The sequence below is a fragment of the Acanthaster planci genome, linkage group LG12 (assembly GCF_054643075.1).
Source record: "Acanthaster planci isolate LZ-2023a linkage group LG12, COTS_SCS, whole genome shotgun sequence".
NCBI lineage: Eukaryota > Metazoa > Echinodermata > Asteroidea > Valvatida > Acanthasteridae > Acanthaster > Acanthaster planci.
This window is the reverse complement of record NC_141788.1, coordinates 5,323,224-5,345,088: the sequence shown is the minus strand read 5'-3', so window position 1 is coordinate 5,345,088 and position 21,865 is coordinate 5,323,224. Positions and strand designations below refer to the sequence as shown.

The 21,865-nt window shown below is 39.9% G+C and overlaps 2 protein-coding genes across 23 annotated transcripts in view; one reads left to right on the top strand and one right to left on the bottom strand.

Annotated features, from left to right (window-relative positions):
- Positions 1-21,865, top strand: part of LOC110984389 (single-stranded DNA-binding protein 3-like) — a 102,956-nt gene that overhangs the window by 22,277 nt on the left and 58,814 nt on the right. For all 16 annotated transcript variants that reach the window (XM_022244554.2, XM_022244561.2, XM_022244567.2 and 13 more), the window contains 2 exons: positions 17,036-17,101; positions 19,237-19,326. In XM_022244554.2, coding sequence (XP_022100246.1) covers positions 17,036-17,101; positions 19,237-19,326 — 156 coding nt within the window. The remainder of the gene's footprint in view (positions 1-17,035; positions 17,102-19,236; positions 19,327-21,865) is intronic.
- The window catches only part of LOC110984391 (uncharacterized), a 32,615-nt gene continuing 26,827 nt past the window's right edge, over positions 16,078-21,865 (bottom strand). For all 7 annotated transcript variants that reach the window (XM_087143732.1, XM_087143729.1, XM_087143728.1 and 4 more), the window contains one exon: positions 16,078-19,390. The gene's annotated coding sequence lies outside the window, so the exon portion shown is untranslated. The remainder of the gene's footprint in view (positions 19,391-21,865) is intronic.

Genomic DNA, 21,865 nt, shown 5'->3' with positions numbered 1-21,865 from the left:
AGAATTGCAGGTTAACTACATAGAATCTTGTTTGACAGGACATAATTCTTACCAGCAGAGACATTTACAAGGCTTAGCCTTTCTTAACTCTGACTCCCTTGCCGTTTAGCCATGAACCATCTCAAATCTTCCCAAACATTCAAGTTTTAACTTGCACAGGACATCAACCCACCTTGTAAAGTAACAGTGGAGGCTTTCATTTGCCTTTAATAATCCTACACAATCCTCAACATTCTCCAAGTGGATTTGGAAAGATTAGGGCTCAACTAGCTTTCAGATCTCTAGGAGGGTGCTGAATTTTCTGGGGAGGTTAAAGTTATGAATAAAGACATCTGAAAGTGTGTTGCAGATGCCAACTCTATCATATTTTAACCAGAGATTTAACTCCTTCATGAATTTGACATAGATATGGATTTACAGAGACTTATTTGCCTATCACTCCAGCCATCAACCCTTAAGTAGTAATTTGTTATAAAGTATGAAGCTATTTTCCTTTTTTTTAACATGCTTTATTCTACAGGCAATGATATTGCACTTGATATCCCCAGAGTTGTCACTGCTGACTCGAAAACTGCCATCTTGCAAGTAGTCCAATTGTGAAAGGTCTGGCAAACTAAACAAATAGTGCCATAATTATATGAACCAGGGAAACCAAATGGTTCCTGTGTTTGTCATTAGAGGACAAGGTTGGTGGGGGAGCTGATTCTGAGGAATTAAAGAGGTGGAGTAAAACATTTCAGTGATGAGCAATCAAGTTGGTAGTCAGCAATGAGTAATAAAGCCAACGGGAAAAGAAAGTAAAAGAAAGCCAAAGATAGAAGGAAGAAAGCTGCCGTATTTCACCTTTTACTGAGTCAGCTGTTGCTTTGTTTAACCACTTGTATGCATATACAATGTACATGTACACGTAGCCCCAAATGGTAGAATGTTACATGTGTAGGATGCTTTTCATCCATGGAAGTTGGAAAATAGGTCCTATATAGTTTTGGAATTGCATACATGTGGGAAATTGTGGTCATGCGGTTCCACACATCACACGTAGGCTGCAGACATCAAACCCCAATGCAGCACACAGGGGGCCTCCTGAACTGACTCATACTGATTCTAGGTTTCTCTCTGTGGTCTTACTGAAGTGATCCACTGTGGCGGGCCTGCAAGTTTTTATAGAACCTTGCCCAATGTGGGGGTGATTGAGGAAACCAATGCTTCCTGATTCTGTCTTGAGATTTCCTACGACCTTGGCATCAGCGGAGGACAGATCTAGATGTGTGTGGATGCATGGGCGGCCATTGTGATCATGCACGGTCACCAAAAAAAAAAATCGAAGTTCGCAGTCGTGCCGTGCCATCAGCGAAAGCCTGACAAGCTCTCCAAGTTTTAATTCAGCAATGACTCTGCATGCTGCGCACAGCGTAGGTTTGAGAGTTTCTCATCGAAATCTGGGCATTTTTGCCTTATCGTCCATGCATCTGCAAACATTGTTTTACGGGGTGCAAACTCACACAAATGGAGCAAATAATGTATTGCTTTTATGTATATTATTGTTGCATGCTAAACTTTTGTCACTCAAAAAAGAATGGACTGAGTTTGGTAGTAGTACCTGTAGCTTGTTTTTGCTAAACTGGGTAAGCCTCAGGCTGTTGGACTTCGACACATAGCATGTAAGTTTATCTGACTTTTGTTGTGGAAAGGGAACACTTAAGCCATCTAGTTCAAATCACCTCTGAAAATTTTCACCAGTTGAGAGCCCATCAAGGAAATGCCACTTTCCTGTGGTAGTTTTTAATACATTTCCTGTATACAGGACTGCCCACGTACTGCTACTTCACTGGAATCTGGAGTAATTCTGGGAGTTGTGGGTGTGTAGTTACTTCTCTTTCTGTGAAGTAATTGTGAGTTCCAGCGTAGGCACCCACAGAAAGAAGGGCCCATGATCTTGAATTTCATTTTCTGATAAAGTTTTATTTTGGGGGGTCAGTGACAGCTACCGTCATAAAGTGATAATGAGGGTAGCACCATCAGTTGTTAATGAATGGCTCACAATGGGGCCTAAAGGTGCTTTGTAAAATCTGGTAAGCTTTTCGATTTACAGCTTCGGAACTTTTATAGGCTTTTGTTTGAATTGCTTATTTCTATAAATCTGTCACTCAAACCAACTTACGTGTGCACATGCACTATTAGCTCTAACAGTTTACATTCTAATTTCAATGTCATTTCTCCCACAGAGTGTTATAAAATTCTGTTTGACACACCCCAGAATTGGTGGTAGGAACTAGATCCATAAGATTCATAATTACCGAGAGTATCCTCCTCTATTTTCTGGATGTGGATTTCATCTTGTTGAAGTGTTGTTACCACCTCTTTCATTTACATATACATGTATACCTGCTTTGCTTATGTTTTTTGCCACAAAAGTGCTTCATATTTGTGGTCCTTGTTGAAGACTATTGTCTGCACGTGGAAATTGGGTTGGCTTGAACTCTCAAGCAGTCAGGTGATAAGCCCCAAGCTGTACCAAGAGAGGCGCAATTTTCCTAGTAAGGGCAGCTCCTTTGGTCGGAACTACAGTACACTTCGCTGGTTCACAAACGATTATAAAATACACACATTATGGATGCGTTGCTACCAGCAAAATGAGCACTACCGACTGACGCAGCTTGTTTCAACCATTGACGGGGTGCTTCTACTCAAGGCAGATAGTTTGTGGTATTCAGGGCTGTGTACAACGTGCATGGGACTGGTATGCATTATTCGTTCAGTGAAAGGGGACAGTATGTGCCAACCAGCAAAGTGCTAACATCAGCCAGTGTTTTTGAGTTTGGTGAAAGGCACCCTCTCTCCTTAGTACCAGGAGCCCACAGCATCCTTTCCATACCATTGTCGTACCTGCCCATGTTGACATCAACAGAGGTGTCCCCATTTCAAGTAGACCCAGGTAGAGCGGTGCCAGCAGACCGACCAGGGCTTGCTTACAAATGTATTACTTGTGTGTTTATGCTGGATTCAGATTGAAGAAGTAGTAATCAAATAGAATGGATACCTCATGGTTTCTTCTTGTTGGTCCATCATTTGAGGTCTTTGAGTTTCAGAAATCATCTGCAGTACTTAAGACTTAAAAATTAGACACAATACGACTGATATTGTTTGGACAGCATAACCGGCTTTTCCTTTGCATACTTTCTGTAATACCTCCGTACTACTGATCATTTGTTTACAGATATTCCCATTTGGTGTCTTGCTCACATTTCAACAGTTTTACACCGAATTATTGAAATAACATTTCTGAATGTAGGGCGGGGAGAAAAGTGCCATTTATGGTTTTTCATTGACCATGCACAGTGAGAAGTGCTGTGCACAGACCACAAAGCTCTCTATGGCTAAATCAGTACATCGTTGCAGGCGTTTTGAGCATTGATGTCTTTTTACATGCATGGTAAAACCAGTTTGAGACAGCCAGTTTGAGGGGGGATCTACCCTTAACTAACTCCCCCACCCTCACTCCACAACTGTTACTGACAATGAAACATTTTTTTGATGCAGTTACATGTAACTCAAGTCACTGCTGTGACATTTTCATCACATTTGTCAGAATGCAGATTTTGTGTCATTCAGGTCAATAAGTCCATAAACAGGTAACCTATTTAGGGATTCCGTTTTGTAAGGCATAGGTATTGTACATTGTAGCTTCAGGTTTGACTCTGAATTCAGTGGTAAATGCCAGTTGGCCAGCAATCTTAAGCCACCTTCATTCAAACAAGCATCTACCAACAGCCAGAGCTTTTGTTGTGTGTCTGCCAACGCAAGCAGATGGGAATGAGCCCCATCTTGTGGCTTTACTGCTATTTATTTTTCAGCCGGTAAAATTTGACGTACATACATTCGATTTGCCATCTCAGTGGTGACTTTTTAAAGAGTAGGAATCTGATTGGCGGAAATATATTTTAGTCTAAGAGGAAAGTTCACAGGTCGGCGCTCTGTGTGCCAAATGCCATTGGCATTTCAGCAGTGCATAATGCTAGTGTTGTCTTCATTAGCTATTTGCCCACTTTTTTTGTTGACTCATAAGAATACTAAACTAGTCTTCTCAGCATAATTAATAGTTCAGGCTGATGGAGGCCATCAGCCATTGAAGTACATGTACATGTATGCTTTGTGTTGCACTTAGCATGATTTCTACCTCTGTACTCTCCATTTAGTCTAGTTGTAATCAACATGACCATCTACATGTTCAGTACTGTGCACAATGTACATGTATGTGTACAATGTAGGTGTGTGCACTTTACGGCTAATTTTATAACAGACATTGAAAATGACCATACATGGAAACTCCTGAGCAAGGTGCTTTATCCTCTATTTACAGAGGACTGTGTGCAATGCGCATGCATGTTGTTGTCTCAGTAGTGTTTGTTTCATAAGAAATGTTTGCCGCGCTTCATGCAGTCTCAGGCACAGTAGGTCTCTTGTACTCGGTTCCCTTTTTTTTCCTCCTGTCTTTTAAAGTGGGAGAATTTGAATTATGGGCAACATGAGGTTTGATTTCCACATTGCTGTTGAGACGTAGATTTTGCCTCTGTGAACTACATGTACATGTACATCTGTCTTGATGTACAATGTGCCGGGTGGGCCCCTATGTGTCCCTGCTGTTACAAAGCAGCTGGCATGTAATCTGAAGTTTTTCTGCCAAACGTTTAAACTTTGGCATACATATAATTAAAGTGTAGCCTGTTTTCTAATGTAAATTGGCAGCTCAACATGTTTGCTTTCAAATCACCTCCACCCTCAAGTTGAATCTGGAGGAGACTTCAATATTCCTGTTCCTGGTGTTTGTTGCTTGAATTTCTTTTTCTATTGATGTATTTTGTGGTTTGTTTATTCACAACACAACATCACTTCCGATTTTTCCCCCGTACAAACTGATTTGACGATGGAGCCTGAAATACTTTGTCTTAATATTTTGTAAACGCGAGTACTTTTATTCAGTTTGTGTGGTTCAAGATGATAAGTACAAACACCGAAACATCTGCCACTTCTAGCTGTATGTTTTGGCTGTTCTCTGTTTGTCATTGGCATCAGGTTGTAGACACCCGTTTATTACATGTCTGCATTGGATGCTGTACTACACATGTACATGTACAAAAAATGTATGTTGTAGCCTTGAACATTACATTTCAGGCCAATAGTGTACTGCATAGTGAATGATAAAAAAGCTTGCCTAGGCAACCTGTACAGTTCTAGGTACAGTGGAGGTACAGTTGTACATGTACCTTCCTGGTCTGTGGTGAATTGAAAAGCAACCAGAGGGGGAAAATATTCCAAATGAGGAGTCCTTGTCTGGTTTGGCAAGGGTCATCTCTTCACCCTAATTTTGACGCCAGAGGCCCTGACCCGTGCCTGAAATGCTTTGTTCCATGCAGCAAGACCCCAAGGTCAACTGGAGGCATGCAGGGTTCTTCAAGGGAGGTTCCATTTCTGCTCTGGAGGGGTGTGCTTGTGTTACTGATTACAGTTGCACCATTCTCAGATCCTGTACATAACATTAATTAAGGGGTATAATTTTTATGTTGGTAGATCGCTGTTTGGGCTGTGTGTTTTTAACACACATTGTTCATAGTTGCAGAATTGATGTGCGCGTGTTCGGACACAGGTAGAAAACATCACTGCTAAACTTGATCTTGAACTAGATTTTTCCCAATTTCTATGTGTGCTTAATACCTTTAATAAATTAATTGATTCCTGGATAGAACTGAAGCTGTTACAGATTTTATTCGTTTTTTGTCTCCTTCCCTCAGAATAGAATCAAAGTCATCAGAAATAAACATGCCATCTGTAGTGTTTGCCCATTCATATGTGCTACTTTGTGTAATTTTGTTTTTAAATAACATAAAAATTTACAGTCTGCATGTAATTGCACACTGTCATTGTTGTCTGATAAGGGAACCTGACACAAAGGTCTGTACATTTGAGCATGGAGGATTTCTACAAGTAAATTTCTTACATCAGATGTTCATTGCATAAAAATATTTTGTTTCATTGCTTCGAGACTTTTCCCCCTCCAGAATCTTTCTCTGATAAATATCGCTGTTAAAAATTAACTGTTGAGCCTGAATGCTCCTCCTAGAATGAGCTTCTTGCTCAGGTCATAATTTGCATAATATTTAATCATTCCATCCTGCAGTTCCCAGCGGAAAAATACATGTGGTCTCCCAAGTGGGTGAAAATGCCCGAGCTCCGAGGAGCGAAGCGCTGTTCCCCGAGAATTGTGCTGGCAGACTGAATGACTTTTTTTTTACAACACCGCAGTACCTTTTCAGTGCTGTGCTGTAGGGTCATTGGTATTCATGTACACTGAACGGGGCCATCGCTTGTGACCCTTTGTTCCAAATTACATACCGGTATTGTGCAGGAGGAAATTCACATGAAAAAAGAATTTACCAGTGGCAGTGACATGAGGAGAAAGAGTGGTGCCTGATGTTTCACGCAGTCATTTCTGCTTGCGAGATTTTCGCAAGTTACCCCACCATTCTATAAAACTATTTCATATTTGTGCACTAATTTTTAGGTTACTACGTGTGAGCGTTAACTTCCAAGAGTACCATTCATGCACACAGGTGCTCTCATCATGCTTTGGGCTAGTAGGTGCAAAATTGATTGGATTGTCAAGGCAAGCATCTGTTTCCAAAACATCATGTGCATCCATCTTTTTGTGTAGTTTTCAAACAGCTTGAAATGTTTCCTTCAGTGCATTTTTTTTCGTCTACCAGGTATTGGAATACATTCTTGCACATGATTTTTTCACACATACAATTGAAAGTTCTCCAGTGGACAAACATGTTCTGTGAAAGCCTTTATGTGTGGAAATGCTGGCTGTTAAACTCGGCTGTAGTCTTTTCCAATTTAGAAGTGAAGGGAAACTTCCCTTACTTCACTATCACTATCATCAACCCACTCCAACAAAATTCACTGAATTTAGACAACCAGCTGTGATCATGTGACCAGTGGCTGACATTTTCCAAAGGTGGCCCCAGGGTCAGGTTGGTACCATAATATTTACAGTGAGCAGAATTTTCACTGCCTCCCTTTTTCTGCAAGTAACCTTTTTAAATGTGAAAGCTTTGCTCTGTGCAGTGTAATTCCTTATTAACAATCTGCTGCGATGCATCATAAAAAATTTCACACTGAAGAATCTCTGCAGCATTTGTAATTTTTATTTCATGGTGTGCATCCCCAAACACCCCTTTTGCAGAAAATGCAGCGTCCCTACTTGGCACATTTCCAGCTTCTCTGACCAACAGAATGTGGCCTGCCTCAATTGTAAAACTGAAAATATTAAATGGCAAATATAAATCACATTTTCTCACTGCTTTACAAAATTATTTCTTTCCGCATGCCTGTTTGTTAAAAAGTATATTTTCCCCGAAAAAGAAAGAAAAAAAATAGTTTGTTGTACACAACACTAAAAATGATGAGTGCTCATTTTCAGCTGTTACATGTATGTAAATTTATGCTAATTGGCACTGTGTGTTTCAAACATGCTCTGTGAGAGATAAATGTTTTATCTGTTGTATTTCATTTTGGTTATTTTCATGCGAGTGTCCTGTGTGCTGGACAGATGGAATGAAATAATTGGGAGTGAATTTGAGTTACAAAACAATCAACCATCCCTTGGCAGCGCATAATGTATTTGGTAGAGTCCTTCAAACCAAGTACTCCTTGCAGCTCAGTGTTAGTGTATGCATGCACCTAAGTCAGTAATTATAAATTACACTTTGTTAACATAAAAACGGATAATAATTTCTCAAATCAGGCTTTTTTAATGACTTGAATGCTGTATCATTTTCCACTCAGCAATTCATTTCTGCGTTTGATTTCTAGTTTCCCTTGAAAGTAAGCGTTTGTGAAATGTACTAATTAATCACTGAGCTAAGAAGTCTGCTAGCTGGGCTTGGGAAAATTGAAGAAAAACGTGTCAAGGATTTACTCTCCTGCCAAGGCAGTTTCTCAAAGCCATCTGTAATATTTCTGTTTCTTCTGCTTTTCTGTGTTGGATCTTTCTTCGGAATCTACTTTAACAGCTGCTTTTGTTTTTTTGTTTTTTTAAATATACATGTGTATACATGTATGTAGTGTACTGTACATGTGTGAAGTATCACTATGTATACATGTACATGCATATACATGTAGGCCTATATGTCATCCAGTAAGCATGCCCAACCACATGTGTACACATACTGTACATGCACATGTAGGTTTTATGAACGACTGCATCCCCATACAGTTGTCGTCATAAAGGGTTTTCTCTTGTAAAACTGCACATTATTTGTGCTGGTAGTATGAGGGAATTTGGTCTTTTTTATTTTGACCAGAATTGACACGCAAGTGTAGCAATCATGTCATCAGTAAAACAAGGGGATGCTTTATGACCTGATAAGTGTAAGTGGCTGATGCTGACTTTCACTTCACTGAAATGCTGGTTTTCCTGGAAAAGAATTGAAATTGATTACTGAGAGAAAAAAGGAAGTTCCTGGTATGGTAACTCCAACTGGATGAGAGCTTGTAACGTTTGGGGGAGATGTTCTTGTATGTGTGCACTTTGTTAAGAGTTTCCTATTTTCCTTGTTTTTGGACACCATTCATCATACATGTATACATACGATGCATGTAAGTCATTATTCTTACCTGACTGCAGAAAGACAGCCATCAGTGCCAAACCACAGTGCACCCCTGGCAGCCCACAGTGTTGTTTCACATTGTAGGGATGTGACTCTGTCACCATCAAAATTATGAGACCAACTTCCTGGCGAATTAAGCAATTTTTGGGTGAAGACAGAACATTGGATTGAGTAGGGATTGAAACTGTGAACTGTAGGTCACTGTAGTCAGCAAATACATGCTGTGGCCCATGGGGGCTTTGGTGCTTTGCCTGGTTGTAATTAATTGGGGAGGGGGGTTGGTACAAAAAGTTTTAAAAACAACTCTCCTTTTCTGATGAATCCAAATGTCATAATTAATTCCCTGTCTGTATTCACACAAGACATGCAGCCTCTGAAGCCAGAGGCCCCACCAAAAAAGACCTTGCACTGTTGAAACTAGTTGAAGAGAGCAGGTTACAGAATTTAAAAAATTCCATTAAAATCTTTTGAAAATCACTTTTATTTTGGACACAAGAATTTCAGCATATTGAAATCTGTAGTTTTGAAACTCATTTTCAACTTTGAAGCAAATATCAAGATTTTGTAGGCATTTCCCTCTATGTAAAGCAGCTCTCAAATCCTTTTTTAGAATGCTGGAATATTTTTAAAGACAATTACATTGTACAAGATAAAAACAAATGCATAATTTTGGCAATTCTGTTTGCTAAATCCATCTTAATAACTTTCAAAGCAACCTCGGAATTTTCCTTGTTTGTGATCTGTTGCAACACTACACTGTAGCTGACAAAGAAGGCTCATATCCCAAACTCCCCAAACATTTTGGATTCCCTAATACTCTTTTACCCAACAGTTTCCAGCAATTCATTTGACACCTCATCTGTACTTCTACTGGCTGGCAGAGTGCCTTTTGAATCCTGCCCAAACCTCCAAAAATCATTTTATGGGCTTTGAAGGATCTGAGAGAAGTAGGATTCGATGGAGAAAGGAATGGCTGACCCAAGCCATTGCCAAAAAAGGGTTACTTCATTGTTTCAATTTATCTTTCCCTACTTCCTGTCTCTCAAGCGGGCAGATCCAAGAGAGTGGGTGGGTGTTTATGGCCTGTACGTGCTGGGATCCCTTTCGCGGAAACAGAAACATAACATACCGGTACATTTGAGAGCCACTTGGAATATTTTGATGCCACTTTGGGGCGAAATTTTGCAGTGTGGAAACTCGTGGATGCTTGCGTTGTTTGCCACTCACGATCTCCTCCGAGTTGTTGCATACCACCAGCTTCTTCACCTGCATTGAACGTGCAGTTCTACGTCCAACTAATTTGTAGTTTGAGATACATGTATGTCTCCCTTCAACATTCAGTGGCGTTTCCTGAAGATGTTTCTGAGAGTTGGAATTATGCCATTGAAAGGTGTTGGACATATGGGATTATGTAGGATTAGATTATATTTGGTGGGATTAGTTATCCTTACTATTGAAAGTCAAGAATGCGCAGGTGAGATGGTTTTTGCAAAATCAACTTAGCACACATTTCCCGATGAACTGTTAGAATTTTTAATGCAGTTGAGTCAGAAAGACAAATTCTCACATTGGTATTTTATGAGGATTTATTTTGTGCTATATTATAAAGTGTTCCAGGAATGCAGATTTATGTGACAGCTCTTTGAGACCTTCCATAGACATCCTTACAGGCATCTTGCGAAGGGATTGATAGACGATTGTCTAATATTCTGAAGTTACAGATGCCGCCTGAATGTCAGGAATGGATAGGAAACTATTAAGAATTTAAGTTAAGACAGAAATTGTTCCATCGCCAGTAAAGGAGAGTTGGGCAGGCGTGATGGTTCTTTCCTGGTCTTCCACCTCTGTGGTCCGGGTTCGATTCCCGGCTCAGTCCACGTGTGGATTGGGTTTTCAGTCCCTACCTGATGCTGTGGATTTTACCCAGAATATTCCTCTGGGGTTTTCCTCCCTCCTCTGAAACTGTAACAGCTTCTCATTGTCTCCTCTCTACAGTTTTCTTTAGGTTTGCGAGCTACAGTACCAAAGCGCTTTTTGAGGAATCCTTGGTGTTATTGCCAGAAATAATAATAGTAATAAAGGTGGACCAATGTTACAGTCGTGTCTTAGGTAAACAGTGTATTTGGAAGGCATTGTAATCACTATTTTGTGCTTCCCATAATGAGTATAACCTAGCAAAGAAGTTCTTGAATGCAGTGATTCTGATTTGCCATACCAGCTCTGCACACCACTGTGCCAACTGGCTGTAGACATTCGCACATAGCTACTTGTATCATTCTGATGAATCTGTGTCAAGACAAAAGGCCGATTTGGAGACAAGGACAACGGTGATTGCCCATCTGTCTGTCTGTTACATATGTCCATATGATTAGCATATGTAGAGCAGGGCCAAGCAAACTGACATGCAAGTTGTGCACATTGCAGTGACACAGGGAGGAGGAAATCGTTTTAAGACAGACAGTTACCCACAATGTTTATACAGAAATATTTTAAACATTCGTGCATGTGTATCCAGATTCTGTGTGAACCATACCTGTGGCAGATTAAGACTGCAACAAGACCACAGCAGAATTGTATCAGTCATCTATGCAGTTGGTTGGCAAACTAGATCAAAACCAATCTCTGAAGGATTTTGCATTGTTGGTGCAACAAGAGACAGTGGTGCTTCTCCAGCTTTAATTTGATACCATATCAAAAGGCTGCTTGCTTGTGTACACATCGCGCACACTTTTCTCTTGATGCATGTATATACAGGCACATGTACATATAACTTGTTCTTGCAATCAAAACAACGATTCTTATTAATTACAGTCTCTGTCAGAATTGAAATGAACTTGCTACTCCACCTCATTTTCCCCCACAAAAAGCCTATATTTTCCCTTCCCAATATTTGAAGTCTCTTCATCTTGAATAAGGAATCATTTCTCTACCCTGCAAGAGCATCTTTTGACCAACAGTCCCCGACCCCTTGAATGAGCAGCAAAATATGACATCAATCCCAGAGATCATAGATGCCTTCATCATCATCTGCTCCTCCTGACACAAAATCCCACGTCAGGGATCTGGCAAGCGCTGTGGTCTTGATTACATAACCATGCTTTTTTTATGGATGAATATATTTGAATATCAATGGCTTCTCTGGGACAGGAAGTCCTAAGCCTATTACTGAAGCACTCTTCTTGTTGTGGCTTGCTTTTTTTTTGTTGGTCACTTGGGCCTTGGAGGAACAAAGAGCTCGCCAGAGCATACCCAGTCAGAGTTTTCCAGACCGTTGTGCTTGCTGGTAGTACACTGCTGGATACTCTGCCTTTGTAAAGGATAAGAAAACGAGCCATCTCTTTTTTTTTGTCTCACTTTTGTTGCCATGTTTCAGGAGTCAAGAATATTGTGGGCATCAGTCACTGAGTGGCCAAATAGAGTCAAGAGAACCAAAAAAAATTACTCTTCATTGGCCATAGTTAAAAGGCACAACCTCTTATTTTGACTACAGGCAAATTGTCTTTCACTATTCAACCTTTATCTCAGCAAAACATGCAGAATTTACATTGTTATGGTACAGAGTGCACATGCTACAACAAAGCCAGTAACACAAAACTTCAACAACACTGAATTCTACAACACAAGAAGATTTTTCTCCAGTCTTCTTCAAAAATCCCTCTCTCTCATAGTTTAAAACCTTGGCTAGCATATTATTCTCCTGGTTTAATGACATTTGACCTGTTAACCAACCAAAGCTAATTACTTGTACAAGTTTTACATCTAGGGATCCTGCATTCTGAGGTGATTTTAATCATTGGTTTACCCTGGTTCGAGAATTTTGTCACACTGGAGAACAGAATTGCCTGCAGTTAGGGTTTGTCTAGCTGAGAGAGGGCGCTGTTCATATTTTGTGTCCCCTTCAAACAGAAATTTCTTCAAACTGCTTGCCTGGTGTGTGATCTTGTGGTGTTCATGTGTGACATTTATATCACTTATGTGTTGGTTCACAGTATCAGAAAACTTTCATGGATGAGGAATCTGGAAAACCGTTGTCTATTGTGGTTCTTGGGCATTTTTCAGGGCAAAATTATTTCTCTGAGTAACGTGTGTTCAAACAGTTCAAAATATTGCCCTCTCACGTGGAAGAAAATAATATAAATTATGCACATTGGTGCCACACTGGTACTTGTAGGCAACATACAGGGAAAAGTGGTTCTTTGACCTTGTTTTTCAGCTTACAGATTATTCTGTTTGACATTGATTTCACACAAGTAATGCACTACCTACCTGCTATCATTATTGAGTTCAATATAATTATTCTGTGGGATGTATAACTTTTTCTAAGGACTGCGAGTATGAGAACACTAAGTGATCAGCAATACTTTCCAGCTTCTGGGATGAACTACATGACGTGTTGATAAAAACTAACCCTTTTCTGTGCCTCTCTGATTATGTCATGTTGATTCCTGTTTGATATGAATAATACATTGCCAGTGTTTGGAAGGTTTATTGAAATATTTACTAGTTCTTTTTCTGTAATCTTGGTGCTGTTGAACTTAAATTTGAAAAGAAATCTGTCCTTAAAGGTAGATTGGGATTTACAAAAAAGGAGTAGGTCTGTTATCTTGTTTGTATTTGTGTTTGCTGACACGTTATACACACTGTGAATCCTATGCATACAGACTCTGACAAGCCATGGGTCACATCAAAAGCTCGGGCATATATAATGAGCCTTAGCCACCAAGGGCAAACCAGTGGCTGTTACAAGAGCTGCTCATCCTCCCGCTTTGCAGTGTGCTCTGAAGCACCCCCCCCACACACACACCACAGAGTTTGCTTACAGATCCAGAAGAGTTCATGCAGGTCACTGTTAGGCTACATGTTGTCACTGGAACTGCTAATATTGCATTAAGTAACATTTAAGTCAAATATTGTCCAGCATCCAAGGATGGAGGATTTTGGTAGGGCATTGTTGGGTGTAAATGCAGTGGAAGTTGACTAAACTAAAGCCAGGCACATGCTACAATCCTTGCTGCACAGGGTGTTCTATTGTTACCCTTTATTGATTAGAAGCACCCCTAAAGTAAGGGGGTCAAGCCAGGCGAGGGGAAGTCAGCGATGTTTATTTAGTGACCCTGAATAGGGCTCTGCATGTTGTAATCTCTTTTGTTGTGGATTGAACAGATTTTTTGGAGAGGAAGGAGAGAGGAATACACACACACACACACAAAAAGAGCGTTCGAAAAAGAGCGTTGGGGAGCTGATCTGAGGGTTATCTAGCATGTGTTTGCCATTGCATGTGGGCGGGCTTGTTGTGCCCTTAGCGTTTGTGAAGCTGTAAGTGGGTGTATACAATGATTATGCTAGTGCATGCTGAAGAGTGTCTGGGGGTCTGAGCATCCATTCACTCTCTACCTAAGCCAGCAGGGGAATAGAAGAACCATCTTTCTTTATTCAGTACCCCATTTGTGATTAGTCACGGTCGTTGTTGCTTTCATCTGATTTGGACAAATTCCAAGGTGTAATCTCATTGGTGTAACTTTAACAAGTGCAAATTTATGAAACTTCTAGTACAGTATATAAAGTTTGAGTATGAAGTGTAACCATTTTACATCTAAAGAAAAGATGGTCAACTGGTAATTTGAAATGCTGTAGTTTTTGCGGGGACATACGTGTGCACAGCACATGGGGCTTCTCTGTCTTTTTTTTTTCTTTCAAAAATTGCCAACAAAGTTGTGCCCAGTTAAAGTACTGGTACAGAGAGAAACAAAGTTGTTGAGGACTGTGTATTTTCCCAAATTAGTAATCTCCAAATTTTCCCTCCAGTAGCGGAGTATACGTGTATGTTTCAAGAATAATAGAATTAAAATGTCACATTGTGTTGATTGTCTGTCAGAGCATAAACTTGAACACTTACAGTACTTAGAAATCACCAAAGACCACTGGAAATGTAAACAAAAACAGTCTTCCCTGTCCTAGTTTTGTCCCAGAGGAGAGCTGCTTGTGCACATTCACCTGTACAGTTTGTGAAGAATGAACAGTGCCGTGTGGTGCATACCTTTGCACTGGCGTGGATTTGGTTGACTTGTTGCATTGACCAACAGAGGAGATTCAGCTGACATTCTAAGGTCGACCGCCGTCTTTGCATAGTGAAAGGAGAAAGTCGGGCAGCCAGTGTTTTTTATTTCCCTTTCTTTTGTTTTTTTGTTCTGTCTGGCAAGGAAGCTCCGAGGGAACCATTTTTTCCCCAGGCAATATTGTGTGGCAAGTGGCTCTTCAGCTCATGAGGGAATGATGATGGAGTTCTGTCTACCTTCCCACAGAAGGGCTCAGAGTTTGGCATGTAAAAACCAGTTAGATATGTGCATACACATGCATCCTCCATACGGATGGACGGGAAGACACAGACATTAATTTCTACATCATTATCATTTTGGCGATGCATTCAAATTGTCGTCTTCATCAAGTGTAGCCTTTATGTATCTGTGCACAGACTGTGTATACATGAAAAATGTACATTGGTTGAGCCGGTTCCCTAGGTAGCGTATTAGACCCTGTTGGCCAAATCTCACAGAAGCCTTGAAATGAACTCGTTCATGGTAATCTGGAGGAAAGTATCAATTGATGGCCACACTGCCCGTGATTCTGAGTCATTCATGAGCTAATGTGTTTTGAGTACTGGTAGTTTCAAAAACTGTGAAAAAGTTTAAAATTTTTGCTCTGGCAAGGTTACATTGTGAGATTGGATGGAGAGAAATTCAGAAAACATCCTGCAGAGGAGTTGGAACGCCAGTGACGGCAATAAAATGCTGAGACCTCAATCATGGGTGTTTTTTTACAGGCAACAATGAAGGAGTTCTCCCATAAACAACTATGATTATGTGAATCTTGCCCTTTTATGTACAGACTTCCCAAAAAGTGGCAAACCTTGAATTGTCTAACCTTGAAAAATCCACATACTGTATTAAGGAAGGGTTCAGTATCCATGGGCTAATGGGAGATCACAGCCCTGGGAATTTGCATTGGGGTCAGATCTGAAATGGTGGCTGTGTCCTAATAACTAGCGTGCAGCCTGATATCACACATGACCCTGTGGATAGTGGCTGAGAATAAGCCACAGCCAAGTAATGTGGACACGATCCGATCTGTTATCAAGATTCTGAGGAGTTTGATGTTGGCTCCTGTTAAACAGCCAACCTGAAAAGAATGCATATTGAGTATCAAAGTGTGACATTGTGAACTAAGAAGTGTAGTGCAAATGAATGGAGTATGTGGGCATGTTGGTTCGTGCACCTGTTTTCGCTGATGCCTTTTACACTCATAATTGTGTGACGTATTCACTTCTGTACTCTAATGAGTGTTACATACGGTGGCAATAACAAACTTTGGCATGAAAGAAAATATCAGCCCCCCCAAACAAACAAACTAATAAGGTTTAATCATTCGTTGTGAAAATTTATTCAGAACATATGAAACTACTTTTTCTTAGAAAGCATGCCAAGAACAAACCTTACATAAAGGTGAATATAGGCAGGAGGTAATATACATGTCTATGAACACGTACACTCATCAAAATGCATAAGTAGCTAAGAGAGAACCACATGTACCCTCACTGCACAAATGTACATGTATCGTGAAACTTCCCAGAAATATTTCAGGAAACAGAAATGAACCTGAACGCTTCCTTTTTCAGATCTTTTGAGGAAATGATCGTGCCATTGTATCCTGTGACCAGATAGTGGGATCCCAATGTATATGCAGTAGCATAAATTTTACCAGAGGAATAGAGAGTCTCACATTAACGAGCAGGGAATTTTGTTATTCTCGGATAACCTTTAATTATACAGATATGAGTTTTATTATGCAAGTAAATACAGTAGAATGATTGAAATAAGCACACAGACATCTGTAACCTGTGGACAAGACAACTTGAAATAGATACAGGAAATTGTAAATAATTGTGACTACATGAACACTTATAATGACGATACTTTGAAAGTGTTGAATCCCAAAATTTAAATGTTATATTCAACATTTTAAACTGCAAAATCCAGTATTTCAACTGTTGATTCAGGATTTAAAATCTTAATTCAACAATTTCAGGAAAAACACTTTTAGAAATGTCGAATTAACACTTAAATGATAGAACTAACCCTTTTGACATTTAAATGAAATATTTTATATGCTGTATTCAACATTTGAAATGCAGGATTCAACACTTTTAAAGGGTAGTCACTGACCGTATGTAACAGATTCAGCACTTCAGTTTTTAGCACGTCAAAATGTGTGACATGGCCTTTTCTCATGTAGGCCCCCCTGAACAATTCCACTGAACTAATTTGTTTCTGTTTTCCCATTTTCCATTTTTCCCCTTTGTCCATTTATAGAGAGGGAGGCCGAACCCGCATTTGGATGTCAATGGAGAACAACCTGTAGCACCATTTCTACACAAGGTACAGAAAAATTACCAAACAAAATTATATCTTCCCATTTTGCTACTGGTTTGTGTGAGTCATATAGCTTGGGTGAAAAATCCTGTGTGGAATTTTGGCAGCTCGTTTGATGCAAATAGTATGCATTTCTGCTGTCAGTATATACAGTTTTCTCTCTAAAAGTTTTGCTTTGCTGAAAATGAGAAGTTTATGTCTGTGCAAGGGCGACTGAAGAGATGCACTTTTCATATTTTCTTTGTAGGGATGACATATGGTTCGCAACCCTGATTAAGGAAATGGTTGAAAGATCTTACTGCAGAGAAGGCATAACCATCCTTTTAAATCCCAGCACTGATTTTCAAAATCCAAGTTCTCCCTTGGCATCTGCGTGTGGGTTTCTTTGTACACCTCCTCCATAGACAAATTGAAAGGATCTTACAAATAGCCAACATTGATATTAAGCGAGCAGGTTCCCATGCAGTAGACCTTGACATTCACAAAACTAAGCAAAGCCAAAAATCTGATTTGTTCCTCCTGATTTTTTACATTTTGCAAGACATCTGAGTTTTTTTTCCCAACACACTTGGGTTTTTTTTCCTTTCTGAAAAGCAAGAACCATCAACCGGTGCACAAGTATTATACAGTCCGGCCTGCTTCCCAGGAATTTGGTACGAGATTCTGTTTTGAGTGGAAAAAAAAAAGGCTAAAAAAATCCTCTGTTAGAGTCTGCCTTCATTGCCTGCTGGGTTCAGAGCACTTTACTCCTAATGATGTTGCTTTGCATCAGGGGACAGATACATCAGGTCGAGTGTAGCGGGGGCATAAGTGCATTTTTGGCAGCTAGAGAATAATATTGATGTATCAGCAATACTCCCGCATTTCCTCGTAGCATCCTCGCCCTTTTGTTAAAGGCCTGGGTGTGTCAATAAAGTCACTTTTTTGGTTTGATTTTTAAAAGTTTTACGTGAAAGCTGCATTTACCTTTGCAGCAAATGCAATTGTTTACATTTTATCGTCGTAATTTTTTAGTTTCGTGCTTTGTATTGTAGATTAAATCTTATACTGCATTGTCTGTTAGTTGCCCCTTGCAGCACCTGCTTGGCTATCTGTGGCTTTTTACATAGTAGGATCTACATTAATGGCAACAGTTGTTTTAAAACTTCTACATATTGGTTATGAAATAAGATAATATCCCATAGTTTGCACTGTTTGAATATGTCTGGTCCATAAAGCAGGTTTTGTGTTCTTTAATGTGTGGAAGTTGGTTCCTTCAACTCAACTGCCACTTTCATCACATCACCTGAAGCATGCATCATACAGCTTTTCCTGCTGTGACTTCCCTCGATAATACGATTTCTTGAAGCAAGAAGTCTTATCCTGGCCGGTTCTTTCCTCTTCATTTTTTCCCGTCTTTTTTCTCTCTTTTTCCCTTAAACTCCTCGGTTGCCAATTCACTGCAGTCGCAAGAAAAATGTTGATGAAGTCGGTCAGCATATTGGCACCCCCCCTATGACTCACTGCCAGTCTTGCAGATATCATCCACCAAAAATGACCGGAGTGGGGGCAGGGGAATAGAATGGGCTAAAAAAAAACTTGAAGAGGTTTTTTCCCAATCCATTAAAGATCAGCCTCACATGATGAACAAATGTGATTCAAAATCCTGGTGCAAAATGTTGCCACCTTGCAGTACATGTATGAGTTGAATTCTTTTCAGCACTAATCTGTTTAGGACTGATTTGCCATAAAGGTATCTGGTATTTTTACCATGTTTATATGCAGAATGAAATGCAACAAAGGGCAGAAAATTCTGCTCCATAACTGGGACTTGTTTGCAGCTCCCAAATCCATTTCATGTCCCACTTCTTTGCTGTTCCCTTTCCAGAGTGGTGTAGTTCTCCATCTAGTACATGTAACAATATAATACTTCTTACTGACTAGGCATTTTCCTCATTTTTTGCCGTTCCTATTCATGAGTTGTGTAGCTCCCATTTCTGGCACATAAATATATTACATGCACTAAGATGTCTCGGTGACTAGATACGGTCCTCTTCCGTGCTGTTCCCTTGCCAGAGTGGTGCAGCTCCCAGTCCAGCACATATGACATGAGATTTCTCAATGAGTTGGTATTGTCCTCTTTCTTGCCCTTCCCTTTCCAGAGTGGTGCAGCTCCAAGTCCAGTATTAGGCCAGATGCCCCCTAATGATGGGATGCCGCCTAGTGGTCCAATGCCTCCGGGCTTCTTTCAGGTAAGGATCATCACTGCCTCTCGCTCGTCTTCCTCCCTCATGTGGGCCACTTTGCATGAAACACCTTTTATGAAAAGTTAGGATCCAAGCATGTTAGTTCATTTCAAGAGATTTTCCTTCAGCATGTTGAAGTGTTTTGTGTTGCTGTCTTGAGTAGAATATGCATGGAAATCTGTTGGTTTAAGAGAGCGAAGATCATTTTTTCATTTAGTTTCCACGCAGTGCATGGTTTCTTTGCCTCACTTCCCGTTTAAAAGAAGGGGCTGGTCAACCAAGTACTACTTGAAGCTATTCTGTATAAACCAACAAAGGTTATGAAGAGTTTTCAGACTTATTTTCAAAGCCAGTGTTCAGCTCTGGGAGAAAGTGGTACAGGCCTCAGTCAAATGAACCATACACTACTGCATGTGTTCTACATAAATTCCTAATTTCTCAGATGAGTGTTGGTGTTCTAGATTTGTTTTCATTTCCGCATGAAGATATCTAGGAGAGAAAAAAATCAAAATGTTGAACTTGGCTGGTTGAAATACTGTGTTTGGTAGTTTTTGTATGTACATGTACATGTGTGGAAGTTATAATGATGACTTGTGAACTCACTGCGTAACGATGGTAATGGGAAAAGTGTCACAGACAGATGAAAAACAAATCTTGCAGTGTCGGTAGCCTTCACACAGCCATGTTTTAGTTACTTTGTCAACCTAGATTACGATATCGTGAAGTCAAGGAACTGCTTTGTTTCTCAGAGAAAATCGTCATTGCTGTTTGCAGCATTTTCTTCTAGTATTTCAAATACCAGAAGAAAATGCTGCTTTCTAGTATTTCAAATACCAGAAGAAGATGCTGCTTTCTAGTATATCAAATACCAGAAGAAAATGCTGCTTTCTAGTATTTCAAATACCAGAAGAAAATGCTGCTTTCTGGTATTTCAAATACCAGAAGAAAATGCTGCTTTCTGGTATTTCAAATACCAGAAGAAGATGCTGCTTTCTGGTATTTCAAATACCAGAAGAAAATGCTGCTTTCTAGTATTTCAAATACCAGAAGAAAATGCTGCTTTGGTATTTCAAATACTAGAAGAAAATGCTGCTTTCTAGTATTTCAAATACCAGAAGAAGATGCTGCTTTCTAGTATTTCAAATACTAGAAGAAAATGCTGCTTTCTGGTATTTCAAATACCAGAAGAAGATGCTGCTTTCTGGTATTTCAAATACCAGAAGAAGATGCTGCTTTCTAGTATTTCACATACTAGAAAAAAACATTGCTAACACTGTTCCATGATGTGCTTTTTGCTGAAGTATAACTGTATCAAAGGAAAACTCCCCATGAAGTACATATATGGTGTTTTCATCCATGGGAGAAAATTCATCAACACTTAAAGCCTACACTAAACACTGCAGTTACTCAAGTTGCATAAGATGCTCTTGAAATGTTTCTGAAATGTGTAATTTTGTACCAGTGAAGTTAGTATTCTGTACTGCCATATTGTGTGAGAGTTTACCATTGAAACACGTAGTCTTTGGTTTTTCGGATATGTTTGCTATAATGTACTTGCTACAGTAGGACATTACACGTGTTTTATTAGCATTGATGAGCAAGACCTGTCACAGAACAACCCCATTTGTGTAAATTGTGACCCCCAGTGTAATGAGACACGCAATCCGTTAGGTGGATGTCATTTACCTGTGATGCGTAACTCCCCAACTGCCCAAACCACTGCCCCTTCCTGGCTAATCAATGCCCGCGAAATAACCTGCCGTATGTCGCAGCCAGTCGGTCTGCCTGCCCGATGGGGTCACCATGGCAACTGTGACTCAGCCTCCAAAGGCGGCTGCTCGTCTGACGTAATGATGCTTTCTCTAAATCTTTTCTTGTGATTGGAAATGATTGTCAGTACCTTGTCATTCAGTAGCAAAATAATGTAAAGTACAAATGATACACTTGTGGCTGTCTTATTGTTAATAAAAAATGGAGTGAAAAAGGAAACATCACTCTATCAGTAAAGTGGAGATCCAGGCATTTTTGGAGAAGTTGAAAATGTATTGTTTACTGACAGACTTAAAGTCAGCCATATACTGACTGACTGAAAGTCAGTCATTGACCCGTCAAAAATCTGGCATACCTCTGAAGATCCATTTATATTTTGACCACATTGCTCATATGCATTGATAAAATGTTGGGATTTAGTTTATATGCTTATTGCCTGTTGTGCTTTTCCTGTCTTTGCTGTGAAAGAGAGAAATTCATGCTGTGAAATTCAAAAGAAAATCCTAACTATACTGTTTCCTCACCGAAGGGGGCTTTCTTTTGCAGTTAAACCCCAAAGCCTTCCATTTTAATCATGCACTGACTGCAGAAACGGGTCACGCAGTTCAAGGTTCACGCATTGCCTGGCACAGTACCCCTACATCTCAGTATAGTTGTACCAGCATTGTTGGCGAAATAATACCTGTTAAATGAAGCCACGGTAACTAAAGGAAATATGTGTGTGATGTGTTTGGGTTACGTTTTACATACATTCTCGGCTGGAGTCCCTTGGCGT